At 47.1% G+C, this 24882-nt stretch overlaps 12 protein-coding genes across 12 annotated transcripts; 7 read left to right on the top strand and 5 right to left on the bottom strand.

The window, feature by feature from the left end:
• Positions 1 to 126: 126 nt before the first annotated feature.
• Positions 127 to 800, bottom strand: EURHEDRAFT_404771 (uncharacterized protein; the record flags this gene model as incomplete). Its single annotated transcript, XM_040780337.1, has 3 exons — positions 127 to 345; positions 503 to 594; positions 644 to 800. 3 exons carry the CDS (start codon positions 798 to 800, stop codon positions 127 to 129), a joined length of 468 nt encoding a protein of 155 aa, XP_040636653.1.
• A 585-nt stretch (positions 801 to 1385) lies between these two features.
• On the top strand, positions 1386 to 2793 carry EURHEDRAFT_379735 (phosphatidylserine decarboxylase family protein; the record flags this gene model as incomplete). Its single annotated transcript, XM_040779203.1, has 2 exons — positions 1386 to 1465; positions 1515 to 2793. 2 exons carry the CDS (start codon positions 1386 to 1388, stop codon positions 2791 to 2793), a joined length of 1359 nt encoding a protein of 452 aa, XP_040636652.1.
• A 2648-nt stretch (positions 2794 to 5441) lies between these two features.
• On the top strand, positions 5442 to 7057 carry EURHEDRAFT_414913 (bestrophin family protein). The gene is made up of 4 exons (XM_040782560.1): positions 5442 to 5623; positions 5682 to 5823; positions 5882 to 6447; positions 6508 to 7057. Exons 1-4 carry the CDS (start codon positions 5541 to 5543, stop codon positions 6827 to 6829), a joined length of 1113 nt encoding a protein of 370 aa, XP_040636651.1. The 5' UTR covers positions 5442 to 5540; the 3' UTR covers positions 6830 to 7057.
• A 501-nt stretch (positions 7058 to 7558) lies between these two features.
• Positions 7559 to 9418, bottom strand: EURHEDRAFT_414911 (uncharacterized protein). Its single transcript, XM_040782559.1, has 7 exons — positions 9101 to 9418; positions 8903 to 9043; positions 8700 to 8846; positions 8517 to 8639; positions 8317 to 8466; positions 8111 to 8265; positions 7559 to 8063 (listed from the first exon to the last, which is right to left on the bottom strand). Exons 1-7 carry the CDS (start codon positions 9242 to 9244, stop codon positions 7847 to 7849), a joined length of 1077 nt encoding a protein of 358 aa, XP_040636650.1. The 5' UTR covers positions 9245 to 9418; the 3' UTR covers positions 7559 to 7846.
• A 1079-nt stretch (positions 9419 to 10497) lies between these two features.
• EURHEDRAFT_532615 (metallophosphatase domain-containing protein) lies at positions 10498 to 11508 on the bottom strand (the record flags this gene model as incomplete). The annotated part of the gene is made up of 3 exons (XM_040787226.1): positions 10498 to 10692; positions 10715 to 11088; positions 11130 to 11508. 3 exons carry the CDS (start codon positions 11506 to 11508, stop codon positions 10609 to 10611), a joined length of 837 nt encoding a protein of 278 aa, XP_040636649.1. The 3' UTR covers positions 10498 to 10608.
• Positions 11509 to 13139: 1631 nt separating this feature from the next.
• EURHEDRAFT_404766 (uncharacterized protein) lies at positions 13140 to 13502 on the top strand (the record flags this gene model as incomplete). Its single annotated transcript, XM_040780336.1, has 1 exon — positions 13140 to 13502. One exon carries the CDS (start codon positions 13140 to 13142, stop codon positions 13500 to 13502), a length of 363 nt encoding a protein of 120 aa, XP_040636648.1.
• Positions 13503 to 14267: 765 nt separating this feature from the next.
• EURHEDRAFT_505492 (uncharacterized protein) lies at positions 14268 to 16108 on the top strand. The gene is made up of 4 exons (XM_040785837.1): positions 14268 to 14382; positions 14440 to 15057; positions 15111 to 15245; positions 15298 to 16108. Exons 1-4 carry the CDS (start codon positions 14329 to 14331, stop codon positions 16039 to 16041), a joined length of 1551 nt encoding a protein of 516 aa, XP_040636647.1. The 5' UTR covers positions 14268 to 14328; the 3' UTR covers positions 16042 to 16108.
• A 31-nt stretch (positions 16109 to 16139) lies between these two features.
• On the top strand, positions 16140 to 17478 carry EURHEDRAFT_542823 (uncharacterized protein; the record flags this gene model as incomplete). Its single annotated transcript, XM_040787410.1, has 5 exons — positions 16140 to 16162; positions 16260 to 16585; positions 16699 to 16844; positions 16870 to 16962; positions 17130 to 17478. 5 exons carry the CDS (start codon positions 16140 to 16142, stop codon positions 17277 to 17279), a joined length of 738 nt encoding a protein of 245 aa, XP_040636646.1. The 3' UTR covers positions 17280 to 17478.
• Positions 17479 to 17684: 206 nt separating this feature from the next.
• Positions 17685 to 20932, top strand: vp16 (tethering complex subunit VPS16; the record flags this gene model as incomplete). Its single annotated transcript, XM_040787409.1, has 7 exons — positions 17685 to 17829; positions 17883 to 17989; positions 18048 to 18176; positions 18232 to 18725; positions 18780 to 18874; positions 18929 to 20199; positions 20264 to 20932. The coding sequence occupies 7 exons, from the start codon at positions 17685 to 17687 to the stop codon at positions 20510 to 20512; spliced, it is 2490 nt and encodes an 829-aa protein (XP_040636645.1). The 3' UTR covers positions 20513 to 20932.
• On the bottom strand, positions 20573 to 21369 carry EURHEDRAFT_525130 (Alb1 domain-containing protein; the record flags this gene model as incomplete). Its single annotated transcript, XM_040786942.1, has 3 exons — positions 21210 to 21369; positions 20854 to 21146; positions 20573 to 20794 (listed from the first exon to the last, which is right to left on the bottom strand). Exons 1-3 carry the CDS (start codon positions 21223 to 21225, stop codon positions 20573 to 20575), a joined length of 531 nt encoding a protein of 176 aa, XP_040636644.1. The 5' UTR covers positions 21226 to 21369.
• A 141-nt stretch (positions 21370 to 21510) lies between these two features.
• Positions 21511 to 23505, top strand: EURHEDRAFT_404762 (ubiquitin-specific protease UBP1; the record flags this gene model as incomplete). The annotated part of the gene is made up of 1 exon (XM_040780335.1): positions 21511 to 23505. One exon carries the CDS (start codon positions 21511 to 21513, stop codon positions 23503 to 23505), a length of 1995 nt encoding a protein of 664 aa, XP_040636643.1.
• Positions 23506 to 23641: 136 nt separating this feature from the next.
• Positions 23642 to 24790, bottom strand: EURHEDRAFT_414905 (EF-hand superfamily Ca2+-modulated protein). Its single transcript, XM_040782558.1, has 3 exons — positions 24469 to 24790; positions 24206 to 24414; positions 23642 to 24121 (listed from the first exon to the last, which is right to left on the bottom strand). Exons 1-3 carry the CDS (start codon positions 24469 to 24471, stop codon positions 23749 to 23751), a joined length of 585 nt encoding a protein of 194 aa, XP_040636642.1. The 5' UTR covers positions 24472 to 24790; the 3' UTR covers positions 23642 to 23748.
• Between the last annotated feature and the right edge of the window lie 92 nt (positions 24791 to 24882).

The raw sequence follows: 24882 nt of genomic DNA, 5'->3' as shown, positions 1-24882 counted from the left end.
CTGTACACGGCAACTCTGAATACACTTCAATCCAACTCGTTTCGTTTCAACCCAACACAAAGGCGCATGCAAGTCAACGTCTCTAATCTCCCTCGCTTGTTCGGAGGTATTCTTTGACAATTGACTCTAAAACGAAGCCAAGCCGGAAAAATGGAAGCTGACGTCGTTGGCCTCTTCGTCGTTCCTTGGAATCGGATCCCGCTCAACCATGTTAATGGCATGTTCCTCTTCTTGTCTACGGGGAGCGGTTGACACCGGTCGCATGGTTGCGCTGGGGGACGAATACGAACTAGTATCTATACGGAACTCCGCATTGCCATACATGGACGTCCCGTGGTCTTCATCCTGTTGGTACGTGAGGAGAGACAGACGTGCGGATGTGCAGATGAACTTGGAGAACTAAGAGAAGATCACCACTCCCTTCTGGGTCTAGCTCAGTAGCGGATGTATGCTTTATTTTGATGGCGTGCAAGGTCCAGACGGCTGTACTTGGAACTATTACCTGTGCATTGCCGTGATAGACAGGGGATGCATGAGCTGCGTACTCTGTACAAAGGACTCTTTGAGTGCTCTGTACTCCGAACTTTGTTGCGGCTAAGACCGGACGGAATATTTACCAAAAATGTCAGGTCTTCTTACAGACCTTGTTGATAGGTCACTGGTGTCTCCAGAATTGCACATGTGACTTTTTGGGAGACAGACATCAATGGCTCCAAATGTGGCGAGAACCGATAATGGTGATCACCCAAACTTAAGCTTTCCCATGGATAGGCCCATTCAGTTTTTTCCACGTCTGGCATGTGTTTCTACTAAGATCCGAGTTAAGCGAATACGGCTAGACTCGTCCGGGAGTGTACGCGTTGCGCTACTCTGGACTTGTATACCGCAACAAATGAAATCCCTCAATCCTTCCAGAAATATGCGATAAAAAGGGGTCTGCAATGGCCTCGGCTACTAGTACAGAGTACATATTGACACGGAAGACTCGCCCCGAAACAGATCATCGACAAATGAGGCATACATTATTAGAAACGGTTCTCCTGGATCAACCGCTAGCCGGACAATCAGGGCCGCGGGTCCCATAGCTCGGCGCACATCAAAGCTTGTCCTGCGACAAACTCGGTCTAAAAAGCTTGTCCGGCTGATCGGCTGGGTACACGTTGATCGCTTGCCCACTATGATGCGAATTACTTTTTGTTCTTGCTGCTCTTTTGCTCCATTTTGCTCGCGCCATTATGGGAGGAGGAGAGGGGAAGTTACGTAGCCGATGGACCTGCCCGGGGTCAGTTATAAATACTCGAGATGATGTCGTTGTCTTTGTTGGTATTGTTAGTTTGTCAAGTTAGCGAGAATCGGCATCCACTACGATTTCTTTCTCTGCTATCATGCGTCTTTACGCTTTCTTGGTCACATTATTTCTGCAATTGGCCGTGCTCGGCCATGCCTTCCAAGACACATATAACCGGTACGTTCTACTCCAAGTCATACAACGCAGAAGATACTAACCCCGACAGACCTGGCAGATGGTCAGCGACAGATCATAAAAACCACCGAGAATGGCTATCCAACATAGCCCGACGAGTCGATGAATCTCCCGAAGAACTCCACCCCGTCATCAAAGAATTCGAAGACCGCATCGACACCAGCCCCCGTCTCGCCATGCTCTTCCAGTCCATGTTTAACGAAGTCCCTCTCCACTACACCAAGCAAGATAACGGTGCTCCCCAGCTCCGCAACTACAAGCACATGCTGCGCGTGCTGAACCACCTCATCCGCACCGCACCATCCTACAGCGAGCGAAAGAACCGCATGAGTTTCGTCGGACTCCCCATCAACGCCGTCCTCGACTGGCCAATGGGCACACCCAGTGGATTCGCGGCGTTCATCGACCCCGAAGTCAACGAGATGATCCAGAAGATCCTCAACGATTGGGGTGCGTTCTTGCAGTCCCCCGACTCTGCCTACGTCCTAGGAACCGAGAAGCTCGACTGGTTTGGCCCAACAGCCCTCCAAGACCTCACGCGAGTCGCAAACATCGGGAAAACAAACTACACCTTCGACGAGATGTTCATCTCCGACCCCTCTGACAAGACCCACGGCTACACTTCCTGGGATAACTTCTTCACCCGCCTCTTCCACGACGGTATCCGTCCTGTCTCCGCACCAGACAACGACAGCGTCATCATCAACGCCTGCGAGTCGAAGCCCTACAACGTGCAGCACAACGTGAAAGCCCACGATGCCTTCTGGGTCAAAGAACAACCCTATTCCGTCATCGACATGCTGGGCCGCGACTCCATGGCTGACCGTTTCGTCGGGGGAACAATCTACCAAGCTTTCCTGAGTGCTTTGAGCTACCACCGCTGGCATGCGCCTATCTCAGGCAAGATCGTCAAGTCCTACATCATCAACGGTACGTACTACTCCGAGCCGCTCTTCACAGGTACAACGAACCCGCGCGACAACCATACCTTCATTGACGACGTGGGTATTGTCACCGCGGAGACCTACCTTACCTCCATGGCCACCCGCGCCGTTATCTTCATCGAAGCTGATAACCCCGCCATCGGGACGGTCGCGTTCATTGGCGTCGGGATGGCGGAGGTCTCGACGTGCGATATCACCGTGAAGGAGGGACAACACGTGAAGAAGGGAGAGGAACTCGGGATGTTCCACTATGGTGGCTCGACGCATTGTCTGCTCTTCGAGAATGGGGTTAATGTTACGGGCTTCCCAGAGAATGGCGGGGAGTGGAATGTACCTGTTAGAGGGGAATTGGCTGTTGTTCAATAGTTTTGTTTCTCTTGTTTTATGAGTACTTATACCAGGTAGATATCCATGAAATGTTAGATTGTTTAATATTCTTAAACTCCTTGGCTCCCAAACCCCAAGTACTAAAGCGTGGAGTAAACTGTCCCCCGTACAACATTCTAGCGCAGCTCAATAGGGAGTAACTAGTATGACGCGATCCGTCTCGATGGAAAAGTAGAGGCTGTACAGCCCTGACAACTGGTAATCAGGGAACGTGCAGATTGTCAGCAAAAGCAAACAAGGGAGCTAAGATATAATAACTGCACTGCCTCTATTTCTGTAGCAAACGTCGAAAACTAGGAGAATAGAGATTAACAGCAAACCAAATCCCAGACCACAAACGCCAGACATTGCCCATAGCTGCCTCTGAGAATCTGATTCGTTCAACCCACTGAATGAACGAAGCAGAGAAAGATAAACAGAAGGACATTACCATCACGCCAGTGCTGCTGGACTCTCTTTGCGGGCAGATGCGCGGCGAAGCAAATGCCGCATGTACCATAGATAAAGGAGCAAAATAGGTGGAGAGGATTCAATGAACAAGAAAATGTAATGGAAAATACGGCCGCAGGTAGGCATGTGTAAAGGGGAAGGGTCGCAGTTCCAGGTGTATGAGATGATAATGAGGATGATCAAGGTGGTCCCATTCAGATGAATTAGCATCCAGCACCAAGGATACTGGAAAAGATTATAGACTATGTGAGAACTAGCAGACCTGCATTGATTGAAGAATATCTGGGGCATTAGAATCGAATCAACCCTAAGGAATCTTGCTCGAAATAATAGCTGCGAAGTAACACTATCCACATCTCCCCATTCGTTATTTCCATTTTCCTCCCAAGCTGTGCTCGTCACGAACCTCTTCCGGCCCTAACACAAGCGTTCTATGTTTCCTTGGTACGTTTAGGTGCGGATTGTTGCCCAATCCGAAAGCGAAGGATTCATGTGTGGCGGGCCTGATCGAAGCAAATGCATGGTAGTTGTGTGATAGCATGAGCCGTTGCTCTGCTACTGCTTGTTGTTAGCCATATATGATGGCTTTGAATGTGACAGCCTCGGATTCCCCTCACCGCAGGAGGGACTACAAGTAGCAACAAGAAATACATCAACACTGGGAAGTTAAATAGAAAGCACCACAATAACAGCTAGCGCATCATAGGTCTAAGCAACATGGTAGAGTTACTCGTTTCATTTTCTGGAAGGAGATCAACTGAATAGGGAATAGCACAATAAAACAAGACACTTTGCCTTCTGACGATGAGAAATTTGATATTGTGAGAGACCCAGTTGGATCTAAATGAATATCAGACGAACAGTATATGATGGATGAGATGAATAGTCCCGAATAGCTAAGCAGGTACGGGATATCAACCTCTCGTGACGGTTCTCAAACTTCCATCTCCTAACTCCGGCATCCCGACAGCCTCGACATCAACAAAGATGGCTTTCTCTATAACTGACAATAATCTTAGCTCTATTACCAGACATACCTCGATTGTTGACGCTTATCTCCACGATGTGATTATTCAGAAAATCTACAAGTCAACTATTCCGCAGCATCCTATCTTACATGTACTCACTTCAGATACTTTGTACACAAACCAGCATAACTGTTAATGTCGTGGAATACCCCGCTGACGCTTCTTACGATAATCATCACATACACCTGGAAGTGTGACATCTCCTTCGTCAGACCTACCTGCGGCCGACCACTCCATTGCACCGTCGGGTTCATCCAGATTGCGCCTGCGCTTCTGACTCTATACATTTACTACCAACGTCACCTACTTCGTCTTGTACTGGCCCACCAGGAGAGTTTATTGTAATGAACAATGCCTTATTTGATGCTCCAAGTCAGGATTTAAGATGAGGGGAGTTGCTTTGTATTTTCCCAAAAATTCGGGTTGAAACGCAAACTATGTGGTTATTCTACTCTTCCATTGTCTGGTTTCATTTTAGAAACCTAAGATAATCCCCTTAGAAGGGAATTTGCAATTTGTAGAGTCCTACCTCCCAGTCCGTCACCGTACCGTGGCATGCATCCATCCCTCAATAGAACCGCTAACCAACCCATCTTCGTCCAAGGCTCCCGATCCCCATGTTCAGATCTCGACCAAAACAATATCAATGGTGATGGAGCTTCTGGTTGACGTTGCCTAGTCTTGCCCGAAAAAGATAATATAGCCTCCTTGTTGGCTACGAAGCACTGAATACCATTTGCTATGTCACCTACGAGGTGTTTTGCGGTCCCATGTTAGTTTCGCAGAACACTGGCTTGACTTCATAGGTAGCGGAAGTTATCCTTGTACCCGCCTGCGCTTTACGGTCCGATTTTGGATATGTGATGCAATATCAACGAATGGTCTTTTATTTTTCGATGCTCTCGTGGGCTATCGCCCTATCAATGCGACTACTTCTCTTTGGCAGGTAATAGATAAGGAGTCTTATATGGCTTACAGCTGCTTACCTTTGTATGCTTGCCTACATCATTTTTGATGTACGTCCGAACTCACCAGGAAAACATCTGATTCGACAAACACAAAGCCTAGCTGTATATGGATGTGACTATTCTTGTTTTAGCTCTGATCGCGGGGTTCGATGTCAATCTTTGTTTTGACCGCTCCTCTTTACGCCAAACAAGCATTCGAGGCGCTCGTCCTCTTTTTCCTCTGCATTCAGCATTCTCCCTAGTCTTTCTTTACCGTGTGTCTCTAGTGCATTAACTTACAATGCGGTCGACTCTTGGCGAACAGTCTGCTTTTATATATGGAACGCACCCACATCGTCTCTCTTCGCGGAGAAAGCCCCGAAGGTGATTTAGTGACCGTCCAAATTGCGTCCAGATCCTGATAGTATCATGAATAATATAGATGGCCTTTGGTCTTCCGCTTCATTAAAGGTGCCATACATGGCGCCATTCTCCTCCCCGTGTGTTTGCATGCTATATTCACAGCATTCGTCGTCTGGTTAGATCAATATGTTTTTGATACAGTGGGGTTGCCAAGTAGCATTGTATGTCCCTTTCTTTAAAATTTTGTTTTAAATGGTAGAATGAGACTAACAAATAAAGATCCCGTCACTTTCCATCGTTGTTGGTCTCATGCTCGTCTTCCGCAACCAAACCTCATACAACCGCTTCTGGGATGGCCGGAACAGCATGAACAACCTCACCACCTGCATTCGCAATCTAGTCCGGATCATTACCACGAACAGCTACAGCGGCAGCAATGCGCAACTCGGAAACCCACTCACCGCAGCCGAGAAACAAGACATCGAACGGACCATTCGCATCCTCATGGCCATCCCATATGCAGTCAAGAACCATCTCCGTGCTGAATGGGGAGCTGCATGGGCGACGCCGTCTTTGGGTGACGACGTCGACAAGAGCGGCACGACGGTTTATAATCCGGTTTATGCAGGTTTGTTACCAGAGGGACTTCAGGGACACGAAGATGAAGGCCTCGGGCTTCCATACCAATTGACATTTTTCGTGGATGGGTTTATCAAACGTGGAGTGGATAGGGGATGGTTCCATGCGCCGGGAGCGAGTCAGATGCAGGCACAATTGAACAGTCTACTGGATGCGTATGGAAAGATGGAGACAATCAGGTTGACGCCTATCCCGATTGCATATCTGTGAGCCCAGTTTCTTCCCATCCCATTTTATCACAACCAGGTAAACTAAATAAATTTTAGGATCCACATGAAACAAGTCCTCGCACTCTTCGGCTGCGTCCTCCCCTTCGCCATGGTCGACGACATGGACTGGTGGGCCATCCCCATCGTCAGCCTGGTCATCTTCACACTCTATGGCATCGAAGGTATCGGTTTGCAACTCGAGGACCCATTCGGGTACGATCGGAATGATATCAAGATGGATGCTATTGTCGGGGATGCGAAGACGGAGCTTGATGTTGTCTTGGATGAGTGGCGGAGGCTTGTTGGTTCAGTTGAGGGTCTTGGTGGTGCGAACGAAGAAGGTTTTGTGCCTTCAGAGTTGTTCTTGAAGAGGGCTTGAGGTGAGACTTTGGTTGATCGTTTGCTGACGAAGAGAGCCTTATGTGCAACCCCGAGGCTTAAGGAGCGAGGATTTACATTCATTTAGAACTAGCCTGGACATGTCCTTCTCGGTCATTTCTGGCGGTCGATTTTGGTTAACATCCTCTGATGGAATTGAAGTTGAGGATATTTGATTGCTTCAAATAGCTTGAATATGTTATGCAATGAATGGATCATATATCAAGAGTGACTAAGCCAGCGTGACATTGCTATCACACTGTCCATCAGCGAACCTCCATCTCCAAGCAACCCCGAAGATAAAAACCTCTGTAACTGAGAAGGATGAACCCTCCCTACGAAGAGTCTTAACACCCTCGCTTATGTTCTCCCCGAGGACATCATATTCTAGTACATCATCGGGCAGTCAAGCCAGCTATCGAGAAGCACCCTCACGTGTACATTTCTTTCGGTATGTTCAGAACAGTGTTAGCTAACTGCTAACTCCCCCCTCTCTTCTTTACTTGGAGGGAAACCGCATTCATATACCATTGTCGATTGAGTATTTTCCAAGCCGTGCTCTATCGTGGGATCTCCAAAAGGCATCGTAAGTTATTTTACGCGGATCGGCTGTCCAACTCCCAAGGATCAGGTTCTTGGAGGTTGATGTTGGTTAGTAACAGTTCATGGTGAACTCATGGGAATGGAAACAGTATCGCTTACAACTGCCGCCATCATGAGAACTGGTTGTCTTTGTAAGAAGATGTCAAGAAGTGTCTGAGTTGGGAAACCGGCAACGTCATTATTGCTGAAGGACTGGCCCACAATTGAGCTAGTAGCTGCACGGAGGAGTATGCTTTCCTACGGATAACCTATAGAACCACTATCTTTTATCGACGTTCCTTAAATGGAATGCATAGAGCTTGATGTGACCCCACGCGGAAAGATCCACTTATTAGAGAACTGGCGCTGAAATTGGATCTGAAAGCCTTCTATAATTGAGATATAAAGGGCACAGAGCAATGAGTATACGCGGCGTTCACAGAGGTGCCTCCAATGCAAGCACGCTCTCCAAAATCTCCTCCGGGCCAACATTCCTCAGAACCTGCGAAACAGCCTCCAGATCACTACCGTACTGCAGACTGCGGTCGTCTTCCGGTTTTGCGATTATGATTCGATGGCGGAAGACTTTTTTCGCGGCCAATGCGGCGATCGAAGGGGTGAGGTAGTCGAGTCCATGTAACGCGGCTAGGAATCTGTTCGGGTTAGACATAAGAATTTTGGAAAAGAAAGTTGGACATACTTTGAGAACCGCAGAAAGTAGTTGTTTGACTTGGTTGTTATCCCACCCGCAACCGCCCGACTGAGGCGGAGGAATATGATAATATCTTGCTGGTAGCGGAGCACTTCCGCGCTCATGGTGACGGCGTCACCTTCTCGTTGGAACTTATACAGGAGCTAAACGCATTCGATTAGATAGTTTAAATATGGAAGGCGCAGAGAACTTACTAGTTGAGGAACTTTGGCATATTGTTTCGATGCCGGCTTGTGGACAACAGATGATATGGATTGGCCATCAGAAAGCCAGTCATTTCCGTCTTCTAGATACGTGTATCCATCTTTGGGATCGTGAAAGTGTGAGATGAGCAGATGGTCATTCTGTTAATTGTCAGTTTGTCACATTTTATAGCAACCCAGGGAAGACCAACAAAATGCGTGTTCAAGCCCGGCTGTAGAGTTTCGGTATTCCGTGCTACCAGTGGTACAAACAGAAAATGTTCAGGGGTATTAAGGTCTGCCTTTGCGGTCATAAGCTTCTTTGAGTGTATTAACTATCTCTTGTCAGCAGGGAATGTTCACATATATGAGACTAGCTAGCAGATATGTCCAACCTCGAGTGCCTGGAGCTGAATATATTCATCAACATGATTAAAATTTTTCGCGACAACAACGTTGACGACCTCGAGCTCAGTCCGAATTAGCGACCTGGAGCGATTTCTGGGTTCTTGAGAGCCCTGGAGTATCGAGAAATTGCTAGACTGTTTTCATCAGCCGATTAACCCTACTGAATCAGTTTTATTTGTACGATACATACAGATTCCGCCCTAGACCCTGGCGGTTGAATCTGGCCTTTACAACTGTCACTCGCAGCGATCCCATTACAGAAATCTTCCACGGAAGTCACAGACGAACAATCTAGAACTGCACATGAGAGACCAAACTTATTGGAGCAGATCTATTTCTCCAAGATCAGCAACCTGAGCATCAAATACTTGGGAGAAGACAGAAATACCAGAGAAAGCTCTTTGGCAACGTCATCGATTCCATCGTTGGTAGTTTCAAGGAGCGGGTGCCCACGAGCAACTAAGCAGAGGAGAAGAGCGACTTCAAGATCGGATAGCTCCTGAGCCAGATCACTGAGATCCCAATCGGCCATTGTACTATCATGGTCCCTTTCTCTCGGCAAGAGATAAACTGTTTATACCGCAGTGGTTAGTAAGAGACAACGTGGCAATTCAAGCATAGCATCCATGCCCTAGTCGCATCCGAGAAAAGTATTAGAGAGAGCCCACCCGTATCATAAACAAGGCAGACGTTAATTTGGATGAGTACAGCAAGTCTTACCATTTCTTCCGGCCTTCTTTTTGATGAGATCTGATAGGTCGGATCAAAGGGATAACGTTAGTCCGACTAGCGAACCTCCGATATATGGCCAGCGTTCGCCACATATAGATAGACAAGCACTCATCAAGCACTCAAGCACTCGTGTACTCTAGGCTACATTAGATAGAGTATATCAATCGTTCGTTATAATTGGGTCTTCTACATATAGGCCTCGTGCAGTCGGATGATCGACTCCTCCGGTTTCCCCTGAACCTCCGACGGAACCCATTTCACTTTTCTTAGGCGATTAGATGCCACGTGACGTTGATTAATCAGGAAATGTCACCTGATATTTTAATGGAGCCTACTATGTGCTTACCCTACGTTCCACGATATTTTGATATCCAGCTCAGATGACAAAATACCGCGTTAAATTGAAGGGTATTAGTATTATATATCACAATTGCAGCTACTACGCTACTATTTAAATCTCTATCCGGGTTGTATTATCTGTTCTAATCACTCTTCGTATCTAGTACAGATGTCTTCCTTCTAGGCCAAGATGGGCTCCTTCTTCCATGCCCTTTCATATTTCTCTCACAAGCCTCACACCTCAGCTGCTATTAGCAACGCTTTATCCATGCCATGGCTCCTAGAGCACCCGCAAGAGTTATAAAGAAAGGAGGCTCCAACGAAAGACAACTCACGTCTAGCGTCCTTGTACCGCATGTACAAAACTTTAGTTATTGAAAATACCATTTGTCAACACGACGGGATTGTGCGGTTTTTCAATAACCACACCTGGCCGGTCTCCGCGATCCCAGACCCCAAATACTCCGAGCCCTAGCGATACGCTATCCTTGCTGTTCTTCCATACCACCTGATATTGGCATTCAATTGGTTGATCGAGCGTAACTTGTCGCGGGATAGTCCTGCTATTATTTACGATGAGAAAGGAGGAGCTGAGGGCTCGAAAAAAAAGTGCTGGAAGAGGAGCCAAGTTGGGTCAGGAAGGTGCCTAGGTTGGAGGTAACACTTGTGAACCAGCAGTGACGGAAGAGACGCCTCTTAAGAACTTTTTGATTGCACGGTTGTTAGAATGAATATCATTGCTGAGAGCCCTCATGTGTCATTTGTCTGAGCTTCCAGGAGTACGACAACAGCGAGAGTGTGGGCACTAGGCACATGAAAATTCAATCAAACAACCACTTTAATCGGCTGTCGACGTTCAATATCCCGAAACCCACCTACAATGGCAGGGTTCACAAGTAGTGTTTTGACCTCGGTAGAAGGACGGAAGAACATGTGCAAACTCTTTCAGCGTCCAGACAAGGTTCCAAATACCACCCCCGGAGGCAATCATACGTTCGCACGCATCCTGCAATGGGTCAAATTGTAGCCATTCTATTCCTGCACCTTCATGAATGTGCCCAAAGACATGCAGTTGTAGACGAATCAGCCATAGCTCCTTCGACAGGTGTATACAGCCCATTTTCAACAAATCGAGGTGCGCGCGCGGCGGCCCATGCGTTATGAGTATGTCGATACCATCAGGTATCCTCTCATTCCAGACATTCTCGCTCCGCAGATACTGAAAGGCCCAGTTGCCGTGGCAGGGAGAATAGGGGCTTCCGTAAATCCGTAGACAGCGACCGTTATCACAAGTAATGGTCGTTTCTGAAGGTAGATTATGTCTCCCTAATCGACAGCATCGCCACTTGCATCGCTTTTCTGGGGAAACCTAGCATCAAGTATCAGATCATGGTTTCCAGCGATGACTATTCTGGTTTTATGCGGCTGCGAGCGTAACCAGTCCACCGTTTTCTGTAGTTCATGGAGAGATCCCGATTGCGTCAGATCCCCGGCATGGATTAGGATGTCCCTGTTTGGGAGCTTTGGTTGAGCATTATGAGTATCTGACACGCAGACAATAGAGACATAGTTTGCGAGTGGTTGAGCAGGAATTGCAGGTTGCCATGTGTAGAACTTGCGTGCGAGGAAAATACACGGTCGATCCAGGAACTGCTGCCAGGCAGAAGGCCGCAGTTGGTGGAGAAGAGCATCCAGGGAAGAGTTTCGATCCCCGAATAGAGACATATCTGTCTGAAGTGGACGTATGTGTACGTATGTGTTTGTATCGGCAGTAGTAGTGTGATGATAAACTTGGTCTCTAGTATTCAGGATACGTACGGCTGCTGGCGACCTCCGATTGGCCCGCTTACACAACTTGTCAAACAATTTATTTTTCTCTTCTTTTCCCTGTATCCAGTCGATTCTTTTCGCATCCTTCCTATTTGTCGATAGAAGCATTTTATGATATATTTTCTTAGTATCGGAGCAATGAGCAATGGCCTACATTCCATACACAGTTAGACAGGTGGAGAAGACGGAATCTTGGCGGTTTATGTTTCTTGATGTGGTAGTCATAGTTGTAGCCTGGGCTTTTACATAGTAGTACCGTCGCCGTCGTACGAGCCATGCCAATCAAGGTGGATCTTCCACCGGCTGTTTCTTCCCGTTATCTCGCTCTATATATCATGATTCGGCCTTTTCAGTTTCATAGGTGCCCTTGTCATCATCCATATCGCAGGCTTATACTTTGTCAGTCCGTTTGGTGAAATCATCGTACGATTCACCCTCAACTTGTAAGGATGATGCAGCCTCATATTATGAAGTAGCACGCCAGGTCGAGGCAAAATTTGCTTTCTATCCCTCATATTCTGCCTTAGCGCTGGAGTTTATTTGGGAGACTGAGAAGATACCAGCACTGGATGGACCCCATGGTGCTTGATGAAGGTTTTGCTTTGAGCTTGTATGAATATATTCTCGATCCAGGGTATTTTGTAGGGATTCGGACGGGCTGTCTCTTTGGCGCGGCATTGAAGGTTATTGTGTTATTTTCTCTGTAAGAGAGTTGGTCGTCGATTCGGAAATTGCTTTAAAGCTTTAGTTATCTTCTCCGGATTATCGACACATGCTTCCCTAACTTTTCTTTGAAATGATATATGGGTTTTCTTTAACTCTTATTAACGAATGAAAGTGTTCATATAAAGCAACATTGCCTTTTACTTAACTTTAAATCTACGTTTTCAAGTACTCTGTGGATCTGAAGGTATGCTTCCTAATATGGAAGTCGCGATCTTCGAGACATGGCCTTGCAGAAGAATATAGAGAACCTCCATGCTTATGCCTCAGACAGCCTGTTATAATCATTTTCGCATAAAAACCGTCTTTTTAGATCATTCAACACTTATACGAGTTTCCTATCACTCATATATCCGCCATTTTACGAAAGATCTCAATTACAGCCGGCCTCCATTACGCCTCCTCTTTTCCACTCTTCTCGATCGTCTCAAAGCATGTCATGGCCGGCATATTCAAGATCAGACCAGCAGTCTGCTATTCCTGACGGCCGCTCATTCAGTTTCCAAAATGTCATAATACCTCCGACCTGGGATCACGCTGTTGTCCCATTGTCGCATTCAGTATGCATTTATGCTTGGTCAATTTGATAGACCATGAGGCCTCCTATCTGAAGTGATTTCTAGGAATTCCCAATTATCATTGCCATCACCAACCTCACCATCATTATTCTTATCATCTACTTCGCAGGCTCATACCTCGGCTACCCATTCGCCCAATTGATCCTACACCCTACCTAATCCCGATACCAGAATACTGATTCTATTTAACATGAAAATACCAATGGAAATCTCAGAGAGCATGAAATGGCTCGGCATCTCGAGGCCATGCTTGCTTTGTCCCTTTGCTTTCTCGCGTTGATATTGGAGCTTGTCTGTGGGCCAAAGGGACGTAAGAGGGGAGGCAACGAATGGAGTCTATGGCGCATGGAGGAGTTTTTGTTTTGGGTTTGCTTCGGGATTGTTGATAATGGCTCTCTTTCAGGGAATGCGACGTGTTGTTCTTTCAGTGCTGAGTTAAAGGTTGGCGCAGACCAATGCCTGGATATTTGGAGCACCACTGGTTGCCATTGGTCTTGGTGGTTTTTGAAACCGAATTGGGAAAGCAGTGCAAACCACCTGAAGTCATGGTGGGCGACCGAGCCTTCGATTAATGAATTTTTAAGCTGAAATTGTTGTTAGAATCAATTTGAAAGCAACCTATTATGCTTGACAAATCATTTTCTGCAATACTTGTATCTTTTAGCGTGTCTAACAACAATAAAGCGCTCGCTTCCCCGGTAGCTCCGAGCAATTCCTATCCAAGTGTAATTCTCAAGAAATCCTATTGTTACTATCGTTAATGATGTCCTCTACAAACTTCCAGAGCTCCCTGCATATCACCCACATCACTACTGTCACGGCAATCCTAGAGATTAACTGTGTCAACCTGCCTACCGACCCTATTTTTTCCCCAGAAGGCACGAAGTTCGATGTCACCCATTTGTTTCTCGAGGATGCGCCACAGACATTCATTACCCTCGATGACGATCCTGCAGCTTATGCAGCTTTTCCAGGTCAGGGCCAATTCAGATCACCATGAGCGGAGAAGATGCTGCAAAACTAGTGCGAGAAATCGGGATTGAACATCTTGTTCCCATGCATTTCGAGTCTTGGCATCATTTTACCCATTCTGGCAAGGATCTCAGAAGGATTTTTGAGAAAGAGGGAATTATGAACAAAGTTAGCTGGTTGGAGCCTGGGCAGAAGAAGAAAACTATCTGCACTTGTACTAAATTTGTATCATGTTGAATCAAATGGACCTCTTGCTAGTAAAAATCTTGATTCAACATGGAATAAATCCGTGGCACTATCGTTGCCTGAGGCTGTAACACTAAGCCGTTTTGGTACTTGACATTGTTAAAATCCCAAAACTGCTTACCACCACTCCGTCAACCCAAGACCAAGAAGATAGGAAAACAATTATAGTTGATGCTCCACATCCTCTTCTTCCATAATGAAAGTCAAGCAACGATCTGTCTGCCAAACATGTAGAACACGAAAACTAGGGGTATGGTTATGAGCCTTTTCCCCTCTTTTCATTGCAGGAGAACTAACATCCTAATAGTGCGATGGCAAGCGTCCTGAGTGCAGCCAGTGTGTCCTTACGGGACGAAAATGCGATGGGTACCAGTCTAATTGGACTTTTGTATTGCAGAATGACCATTCTTCGAGGTCGCCTTCCGTGCCAAATCAGCGGGATATCCAGATGGCCATGCCTCAAGGGAAACCCGAGAGCCTGGCTATTTCTGGTCTTTCTGGGAGCCAAAAACAAGTCACAGGTGCCGGTATTGAAGCCAGCTTTCAACCGGGGTCAGTTTTGAATCCCACGCGACCACCGTGGGATGATCTCCCGGGACTGGTCGTGGAGTGTTACATTCCGGAAGACGAAATAACCTCTATAACAGACTTCGCTGAAAGCAAGCGATCTCGGATATGTGGCTCCTGGCTGGCAGCCATTCCAAAAATTCTAGGGAAATCTGATCGTGATTGCGTTCTGCGCGCGACCTTAAGAGCTTTGGCAACTTCGATTCTACCCCAGAATCCTCAAATGGGCGGGTCGTCCCTCGACAGAGTTGAGAGCTACGATGCGGCAATTCAAGCGGTTAGGAAAGGACTTACTGTATCTGGCTATGCCTTTCATTCTGTGTTTATGGCGGCTGTAATGTGTATTGCATTGGCCGAGGTAAATATATCTGACATTCAAGTCTGTCTCATACTGCTGCTGACATGAAATAGATCATGTTCCCGAACTCTGCGATAGCTTTTACAGCCCATGTCAATGGTATAGGAAACTTATTACAGACCCAACGTGTGGAACAGTATCGTTCCGGGGTGTTCCATACGCTGTTCGTCGGTTTTCGCCCTATACTGGTTCGTACATAACCTTCCTATTCCAGTAACTAGCTGACCGACATAATTTCAGATAATTCAGGCCTTCCGTTGTCGCCGACCTACATTTCTGGCTTCTGTGCCTTGGATTTACGTACCATTCTCCACATATAGAGCATCTCCCATACAGAGCCTCCTTAGCGAAGCAGCCGCTATTCCGTCTCTCCTACAACAGATCGACATGCTGCTTAGCGATCCATGTCAGGGCAGCTCTCATGATGTAATAAATTTGGTCGAATACTTTATGGCTGCTCTAGATAACCTTGAAAATTGGGAGATACGCCTTCGGACAGAGAACACGGAGCCTCATTACTGGCCCGTTTTTCCAGACACGCACATTACAGGAGCATCTCCCCATGATGGATACACCTGGTATCCTAATATCACCATGGCCAATGTCTACACCCATCTTTGGGCCTTCCGCATCATCTGCCTATCTGAAATCAGCAAACTGGCATCTCTCCCATCATTTATTCCTGAAATCCAATCGTCATCATGGCAATTTGATTTTAATTACACCCAAGAAAATATGATTGTGCTTTCTAAACAAATTTGCATGAGCATGGAGTATCTTATCCAAGACAGAATGAGACTTTTTGGGCCTGCATCAACGTTTTTCCCCCTCCAGGCAGCATATCGAGTATTCCAAATGGATGATCCTCGGCACCGGGATAGCATAGCTTGCATCGAGGATATTGTTGATCGATTGGTCAAGAAAGGCTTACAATCGGCTCCGCATATCGTATTTGGTGAGCGTAATTCTTTACCAACTACATGAACAGCTATATCAGTTAAACACCAGAATAAAGCATTTTATGTGTATACATGTCGTTTCTTTAATTCAGAGCTCTGCGTGACCAGGAAACACGTAATTGGATGACACTTGTCCAATCAAGAAGGTTTGTTCCACTCGATAACATCCATACAAATTATTATTTCTTGTGCGTGTAGTGCAATCCCTTGGGCGATCCCAAAATGCACTGTCGTCTCATGAAGCACCCCACAATTTTCTATTGCTGCCAAAAATTCGGTCCCTGAAAGAGAGAACGATGAATATAAACGAGAGCTTCATGCCGTGGAGAAATTAACATATATACACCTTAGTCCTCAACATATTATACGCATGCTTGGTGACTTCGAATTGGGGGGCCCGAACAGGATACACCAATGCCTTGTATCTGAGCCCCTAGGGCCGAGTATTCCTGATACAATTGATGAACTCTTTGTTGATACGAGGCTTCCCGGAGAACATGTAAAGGCTGTCGCGAAGCAGTCCCTTTTAGGGCTCGATGTTCTGCGCCAGCAGAAAATTTGTCATGGAGGTAGATCATGATTGCGTCCTTGTTCATTGGAATAATCCATTAATAGAGCTAGACCTTCACATGAAAAAACCTCGCGTTTACCATGCCTTGTATGAGCAATATACCTGGGAGAGGATTCATCGATATGCTAGGGAACCCAGATATCGGGCATATCCAAAGAAAAGATGGAAAAGCTCTGGATTTTGGCATGCCGAAGTACGTTATCAGACCAGTCTCATACATGGCATATTCTCCGTTCTTTTCGATTCCTATCATAATCGTTCTCGCATACAAATGTCCCTTAGACTCTTCATATGCCACTACCAGTTCAAGCACCTGAAGTTCTATTCAAAGACTGTTTGAACCACCGTGTGAATCTATGGAGCATGGGATGTATGGTGAGCCAAACTACGATAAGAGAAGATTGTTTGGAATGATGTTGATAGACATGATAGCTCTTTGAACTTTTTCTTTGACAACCTCCCCTTTCTTGACAGCTTGGTGATAACACCTCCAATCCTTGCCCATCAGATGGCAAATATCGGGTAGAGCTATGGGTGGTAAGACCAGCGCAGATATCCCGAGCCCCGCACTGCAAAAATGGCTGGAAGAATTGTGTTTTGATAGTGAGCGGCATGCCGATCTTACCAAGGAAGATATAGTAAAGCTGGTGCAGCTTATTGGAGAGTTGCTGCAGTTTGAGCCGGACAAATAGGGCACCAGCTGGGGAAATTCTAGATGACTCTTGGTTTAAATGCGATTCAGAGGCCATCGCGCGTTGTGTCTCTTGCGGATAGAATCATTCAGGTAGATCCGTTAGGAGTATCCTCATGAGATTTCTACTCTAAGATTGTGCTCAGTTCCCGAGCTCCTCATTCATGGTACCTAGCCGCATCCATATTAAACTGGCACTTAGGGCCGTTGTTTAAGTCTCAAATGGAAGGTGGTGGTTATCAGCGAGTGCCAAGATCAATTAATCCTAATACGGATTAGCGCCGGAAGGGGCCCATGTGACGCGGAGCTCCAGATTCCCCGATGCGCCCAACAGAACAACATCAAAGTCAACGGCTATTGATCTGCTTGTCGGAATAATAGAGATACGGCACATAAGTCTCATCTAATGGCGCCGTCTAATCCGTTATCCTATTGGGAGAGAGTTGGTGACAGCTTCTACCGGAAAGTCCCCGTATACGATGCCATTTTCGATGAAGATGTCGAATTGGAGAACTACATTGTCGCCGGGGCTCCATATGGAGGAGCTATAGGTATGTGGTCTGTGTTTGCAGATGCTGTCACAACTTTACTAATACAATTACAGCTTTATATCGTGATGAGAGCAAGCTGTATAGATTTCAAGGTGCTCAGACAACCAAGTCGAGTATTGATATTTATTCCTGTTCGGGGAAGCATATCAACCGAATAAATGTAAGTCCTGGTCCCTTACGTTGTCTTGAAGTCTATGAGTTACTGACCATGCACCCAGTGGGAATATGGTTCTATCCGAGGTCTCGGCTGGTCCGATAAGGAAGAACTCCTGGTGGTTTCTGAAGACGGTACCGTGCGGCGGTATTTCGGCCTGTTTGGCGACTTCACATCCTTTTCCTTGGGAAATGTACAGTTGGGTGCATCTGTCGTATAGTTGTCTGGGAGCTAATGCCTTACCAAAGGGAACTGAAGAATATGGCGTGAGAGCCTGTCGATTCTGGACATCTGGGTTTGTCGCGTTGCTTTCAAATAACCAGTTGGTCGCCGTTTCAAACTATGAGGAGCCACGCCCAAGACCATTGGCCCCTTGCCCGGAGGGAGAAGTCTCCTCGTGGTCACTGATCCCCCCGGCTTATACACTATCACGGTCTGTGGAGGTTCTACTGGCCGTCGATAAAACGATATACTTAGTCGACCCAACAGAAGCAGAAGACAAGTTTCTTCAAAATGGCCCCTTTAAGCATACGAGCGTCTCTCCTACTGGCCGGTTTGTGGCGCTCTATACAGCTGAAGGGAAGGTTTGGGTTGTGAGCAGTGATTTTCAGAGCAAATTCAGTGAATACGATCCAAAGGCTCGAACTCCTCCAAGGGAGGTTGAGTGGTGCGGTGATGACGCTGTCATTTTGGCATGGGAGGACGAAATCCATCTCGTTGGTCCCAACGGTGTTGCAACCAGGTAAGTCTGATGTTGGATAACTCGTTTCTCTCTGAATATTGCTAAGTATTCTAGATACTACTATGATGGCCATGTCCACGTAATAGCAGAGTTCGATGGTGTAAGACTGATAACCAATGATGCATGTGAATTCCTGCATAAAGTGTCCGGTAGGTTACTTGAATCGGAACACAAATTCCACAATCATTGATCATCTTGAACAGATGTCACGGAGGAGATTTTTCGACTTGGTTCCTCATCCTCTGCATCAGTGCTGCTGGACTCCGTAGACTTGCTCGAGAAGCAGTCCCCTAAGGCTGATGAGAACATTCAGCGGATCCGCTCCAGTCTGCCAGAGGCGGTTGACACCTGCGTCAAAGCTGCAGGTCATGAATTCGACGTTTACTGGCAGAAGCGGCTGCTGAAGGCAGCTTCCTTTGGAAAATCTGTCTTGGAACTGTATAATAGCGATGAGTTCGTGGAAATGACTGAGAAGCTTCGAGTGTTGAAGGCCATCAGGGATTACCAAATTGGGCTACCAGCATCCTACGAACAATATATGAGGCTAACGCCCGAGAAGCTCATTGAACGTCTAGTGAACCGCCATGAGTATTTCCTCGCCATTCGAATTGCAGAATATCTCCAGATCCCTGCAGATCGAATCTATGTTCACTGGGCAAGTCAGAAAGTTAAAGTCTCCACAGTTGATGACGAGGCTGTTTGTAAGCTCATCGTGCAGAGACTGGATGGAAAGCCAGGCATATCCTTCGAATTAATTGCCCAAACCGCATTCGACGAAGGACGAGCCCACTTGGCTACCCAGCTATTGAACCATGAACCGCGAGCCGGGAAGCAAGTACCGCTGCTGTTGAACATGGAGGAAGACGAGATTGCTCTCGACAAGGCCATTGAAAGCGGAGACACGGATTTGGTCAACTATGTACTCCTTCACTTAAGGAGCAAGCTTCCTCTCGCGAGCTTTTTCCGGATGATCAACACGCGACCAATGGCTTCTGCCCTTGTGGAAACCGCGGCTAGGGGAGAGGACTCGGAATTACTAAAGGATCTTTATTACCAGGACGACCGTCCCATTGATGGTTCGAACGTTCTGCTCTCGGAAGCGTTACAGGAAACGGAATTAGAACGCCAAACTGAGAAGCTTCACCTTGCATCCCGCTTATTGGCAGATTCCAAAGATGCTACAGTGGTCCTACAACAAAAAATGCTCAACGAATCCTCTCAATTGTTAAAGGTCCAAGAGACGCTGGATAAAGAGATTGCGGAGCGAGACGAATTCGTGGGCCTAAGCCTGAACGAAACGGTTTACAGATTGATGAGGTCAGGATGGAGCAAGAGAGCGCAGAAGGTCCAAAGTGAATTCAAGATGCCGGAGAAGACGTATTGGTGGTTAAGGTTAAGAGCTCTAGTCGCCAAGCGTGACTGGGGGGAGCTGGAAGAAATCGGCAAGAACAAGAAATCTCCGATAGGATGGGAGGTGAGTACCAATACAGATTCCTCCTGACCATAATCATAACGACATGCGCTGACATAAATGATAGCCTTTCTATAATGAAATATTGGGTGCCGGAAACACGAAGCTTGCTTCTGTCTTCGTCCCGAAGTGCACCAACCTTCCCGTTGAAGACAGGATTGAAATGTGGGTGAAATGCGGAATGACCGTGAAAGCCGGAGAGGAGGCCCTTAGGGCAAGAGATGTGAATACCCTGGAGCTCCTCCGGACAAAAGCTTCAGGGACGGCCATCACTGAAATTGATCGAATGCTCAACCAGTTAAGGCCCAGGAAATAGTGCTTAATGACACCCGTACATTATTCCCCTTGCACAATGCTACAATCGCCATCCCCGACTTCAAGTGATCTCTTCATCCTCGTCATTGCCGGTGTGGTCATCAGCCACCGGGTTTTGCATCACACGTGCGGGCTTCGATTCCCGCGACTTAGGTGCAGAATCGTCGACCATAGCATTATCATCATTATCATCATCATTATCATCATCATCATTGTCGCCGTCGGCGATCAGTTGAAGGGCTTCAAACTTGGACGATTTGCGGTTCATGTCTTCCCAGTCGGCCTGGAGATGGCAGTCAGTGCTTAATCCGAATTCAACACTTGAGATATATGATTGCATACCCTACGTGCTTGCACGTTCTTGCCCCTCTTAACACTCTTAGCCACCTTATTCTCCAACTGATCAAGCACCATTTCTGCTTTTTCCATGCCCTTCTGTTGCCTTTGGCGCTGGGCCCTTGACATATTCTTGGGCTTCGGTTGCTTCTTTGAGATACCAGCATTCGCACGTTCGGAGAGGATGGAGTCACGCTGAATGACTGTCGTTTCAGCGCGAGGTGCAGACAACAACGACTTGTCGACGTCGGCGCTCGGGGAAATATCCCGTCTGGCGGCGCGGGAATGTTTCGATGTGGCTATTGAGCATAGTGTTAGAAATGTATGTGCAATTCGTCAATTCGTATATTTTCACAACATACTCCTTGCTTTAGCCATGATGCTGGATTATCGTAGAGTGGTTGTTGTTTGTTTTGACAAAGATCTTTTCTGGGCGGGCCCTATCAATACCGATAAAAAAATTAAAAATTCTTACGGGTGACTGTACCTACCACATCCGCAGTTTTACCGCAGACTGATTACATATGCAGCCGGCCAGTCGGCTTCAACTCTTTCCAAGCAATCAACAATCTTTCAACTATCTCATTTTTATGTCTTGAACTTGCTCATGATAACTAGGGAACCACTCTCTCCGCGCTGGCTCGCTCCATATCCCTGCCAGCCATGAACACTCGCAGCGGGAAGTCTGACATCCTCATGCAGAGTCCCTGGAACAGCGGAGAGAGCCATTATGATACAGTTCTCCAATACATACAGAGCGATCCGACTATAGTCTACGTGCCTCTAACCGCGATACTTGCCTATTTTGCTCTGGCTTATTTTGGTCTCGTTCCGTTCGGGTTGCCTCAGGGGGTGTGGAATCTCATCGTTTACTTAACGCCATCGCGCATAGTTGTCGCTCTAGACTCGAAGTCGAATACCGCGAACGAGAATACAATTCCCCTTCCGATGACCTTTCAAGCGAAAAGCGAGGCGATGCAGCGCATTCTCAGAATCGATAGCACGTCCTTCTCCTCTTTCCTTTCGCGCGGGACGAGCCTTTCAGGTTTCGGAAACGCTATTCTTGGCAGTAAAGACAGTCTTCCGCCGGGGTTGGGGAATTGGGATAACTCGTGCTTTCAGAATAGTATAATTCAGGGTTTCGCGTCACTGCGGTCTTTGGTGAAGTTCTTGGGCCGGAATATCGAAGTGCTTGGGGAGAAGGGGTCGTTTTCAACGCATCAGGCTCTGCAGGAGATTGTGGGACGGTTGAACGATGCGGCGGAATACGGGCAGAAGCTGTGGATACCACCAAATCTGAAATCAATGAGCAGTTGGCAACAACAGGATGCACAGGAGTACTTTTCCAAGGTTGTGGATCAGATTGACCGCGAGGTGCAGCAGGCTTCGAAACGACAGACGAGGAATCTGGGGCTTAAAATGGCTGGACCGGAGGAGAATGTGGTTGGGTCTGGCTCTTCACAAAATGGAAAGGATAGTGATTTTCTTTCTTCGCAGAGTGATACGCCGTCGTTTCGCAATCCTCTAGAAGGGCTTCTTGCGCAAAGAGTCGGTTGTATGAAATGTGGCTGGACTGAAGGTCTGTCCCTCATTCCGTTCAACTGTCTTACCGTGCCTCTGGGGTCGAAATTTGAATATGATATTCGTGAATGCCTCGATCATTACATGGATCTGGAACCTATTGAAGGAGTGGAGTGCGCAAAGTGTACGTTATTGCGGGCGCGCGAGCAACTTCACAACCTCGTAAAGCAAGTCGAAGAGGACGAACAGATATCCAACTCATTGGACTCGCCGAAACTGTCAGATGCGCTCAAAAACTCTGCGCAGGAACGCTTGCAAGCGGTTGAAGAAGCTCTTGAAGAGAACGATTTCGCCGAGAAGACCCTGTCGAACAAGTGTCACATTCCGTCCAAGAACCGAGCGTCATCGACAAAATCAAGACAAGCCGTCATTGCGAGATCTCCTAAATGCCTCGTCATTCACATCAACCGGAGTTTGTTCGATGAGAATACCGGAATGCTCAGGAAGAACTACGCTGCCGTGCGATTTCCCCAGTCACTCGATTTGAACCACTGGTGCTTAGGAGCTAAATCCGTGTCTCAAATTAGTGAGTTCATTGAAAAATGGGGCACAGACCCCAAGGAGTCCATGCTTCCGCGTGCTGGTACGACAGTGGACGTTCGCGGTCGCCAATATGAACTCCGCGCCATCATTACCCACTACGGCCGGCACGAGAATGGACACTACATTGCCTACAGAAAATACCCAACCGATATTTTCCCGGCACATGTCCCAGAAGCGGTTCTAGAGGCGGACGGCGAGAAGGAAAAGCCGGAGCGCTGGTACCGGTTGAGTGACGAAGATGTGTCGATGGTCAGTGAGGCTAGTGTGTTATCTCAAGGCGGAGCTTTCATGCTGTTTTACGAAGCTCTGGAGCCATCTACGGAGCCGTCCACCCCACAAGCAGAACTTGTCGATTCGACTGAGTCTACGTCCAGCTTGGCGACGCCAGAGGACATGTCCACGACGTCCGGAATCACTGAAGGTACTGAAGCCACTGAATGCTCTGCTTCTATCACTTCGTGGGCCACTAGCGTATCCGTTCCGGAAAAGGTTGGATTTATTGATAGGCCACCTCTTGAGGCACCGCTGGTCTAACGCTGCATCATCAGGCAAGCACACGAATTGCCTTTGTAAACAAATATTATTGTATGATACCCCAGATTTTGTTTGGTTATGTGAATATGTCATGTCAGTTGGAAGGCGTTAGTGTGTATTATAGGTAGATTTCAATATGCGTTGCTTCATTGCTCTGTACTCATAGTATCCAAATGCTATAGACATGCTAACCAAACGCCATAATACTTCCTATACAACCCAACCGGACCTATGCAGAAAACATCAAAAAACACCCGCCCTAGTCATAACATCCCGAAACTGCTCCCTCGTCACCCCTTCCCCAACTCCTCCCCCATTTGCTTCCAGTATCATATCCCTCAACAACTCCTCCCCCACCGAATCCTCCTTCACCTCCCGCGCAATTCTCTTCAGATGGTTCATTGTAATTGGTCCATCTGATCCCCGCGTAAACAATCGATACGCGGCATCAACTTCCGCGGCTATAGCATCCTCATCGATCTCATCCCGGGCGTGGAGTTTCGCAGCTGCAACAGCAACGAACGGACCGTAGGGTACGTAACCGGTGTTTGTGGGGTCAGTCGCTGACAAGATAGTCTGAAGCTCGGATGAATCGGAAGGAGGAAGGTTCAGCGCCCTGTCACATCGTATTTTCATCAGTAGCCGATCTAGCTATTCCGTAACTCGATGGGTCGCGCGGGGAAAAGAGGGGCGAGCGTACACCAGAGCTTTCCGGACATCACTTCGGGAAATAACACCCTCTTTTTCAGCGGGGAATGTTTCATTTGCAGAGGAGAAGAGGTGGAAGGCTTCTTTAATTTCAGTTTCTTGTTCGGCGCTGATGTCGTTCTCTTTGGCGAGTTTGGATTGGCGTGTTCGAGGCTTCTTGGGAGTTGGGGTGGAGGAAGGACCTCCGCGCTTCTTCGGGGGCTGCTTACATTAGATTCTTTGCTCTTTCCTTTTCTTGAAGTGTCGTGGACCTACCATTTCACTAGGTTGGGGTGGTGTAGTGGCGAGGAAGCTGTTGCGGTCATGAAGTTGGGTGGAGGATGCGCTGCAATGTAATTGGCTGTTCTTCAGTAGTCAACATTGTGGAAGCTCTATACAGAAGTTTTATGCATTCAATTGATTCGGGTTTGGATGATGCGCCTGTTTACATGAATAAGTAGGTTTGTATTATAATTTAAGAAACAATAATATGAGTCAAGGAAAGAGAGTTCGGATGCTGTCAGACAAGGTACAGAGTACGCCACGGCGAATCCTCCGTTGAAGATGTTAGCATCATCGCTTTCTACATATAAGCAACAATAAACAGCAATTTGTTCTTTACGGAGTATAATAGAGACAGATTACAAAGTAGAAAAGTAAGAGTCAGTAGCATTGGTTCTATCAGTTTCC

Source organism: Aspergillus ruber (genome assembly GCF_000600275.1).
Source record: "Aspergillus ruber CBS 135680 unplaced genomic scaffold scaffold00024, whole genome shotgun sequence".
NCBI lineage: Eukaryota > Fungi > Ascomycota > Eurotiomycetes > Eurotiales > Aspergillaceae > Aspergillus > Aspergillus ruber.
This window is presented reverse-complemented; position numbering and strand designations above follow the sequence as displayed.

Bases quoted from the DNA above. Each gene is read 5' to 3' on its own strand.
- EURHEDRAFT_414913 (XM_040782560.1), top strand. From the start codon at position 5,541: ATGCGGTCGACTCTTGGCGAACAGTCTGCTTTTATATATGGAACGCAC. The intron at 5,824-5,881 runs GTATGTCCCTTT...TAACAAATAAAG, and splicing joins TGGGGTTGCCAAGTAGCATT to ATCCCGTCACTTTCCATCGT. The intron at 6,448-6,507 runs GTGAGCCCAGTT...AATAAATTTTAG, and splicing joins CCTATCCCGATTGCATATCT to GATCCACATGAAACAAGTCC.
- EURHEDRAFT_414911 (XM_040782559.1), bottom strand. From the start codon at position 9,244: ATGGCCGATTGGGATCTCAGTGATCTGGCTCAGGAGCTATCCGATCTT. The intron at 8,847-8,902 runs GTATGTATCGTA...TGATGAAAACAG, and splicing joins CAGGGTCTAGGGCGGAATCT to TCTAGCAATTTCTCGATACT. The intron at 8,266-8,316 runs GTAAGTTCTCTG...GAATGCGTTTAG, and splicing joins ATGCCAAAGTTCCTCAACTA to CTCCTGTATAAGTTCCAACG.
- EURHEDRAFT_505492 (XM_040785837.1), top strand. From the start codon at position 14,329: ATGAAAGTCAAGCAACGATCTGTCTGCCAAACATGTAGAACACGAAAA. The intron at 15,058-15,110 runs GTAAATATATCT...GACATGAAATAG, and splicing joins TGTGTATTGCATTGGCCGAG to ATCATGTTCCCGAACTCTGC. The intron at 15,246-15,297 runs GTTCGTACATAA...ACATAATTTCAG, and splicing joins TCGGTTTTCGCCCTATACTG to ATAATTCAGGCCTTCCGTTG.
- EURHEDRAFT_414905 (XM_040782558.1), bottom strand. The intron at 24,122-24,205 runs GTACGCTCGCCC...ACGATGTGACAG, and splicing joins GATGTCCGGAAAGCTCTGGT to GGCGCTGAACCTTCCTCCTT.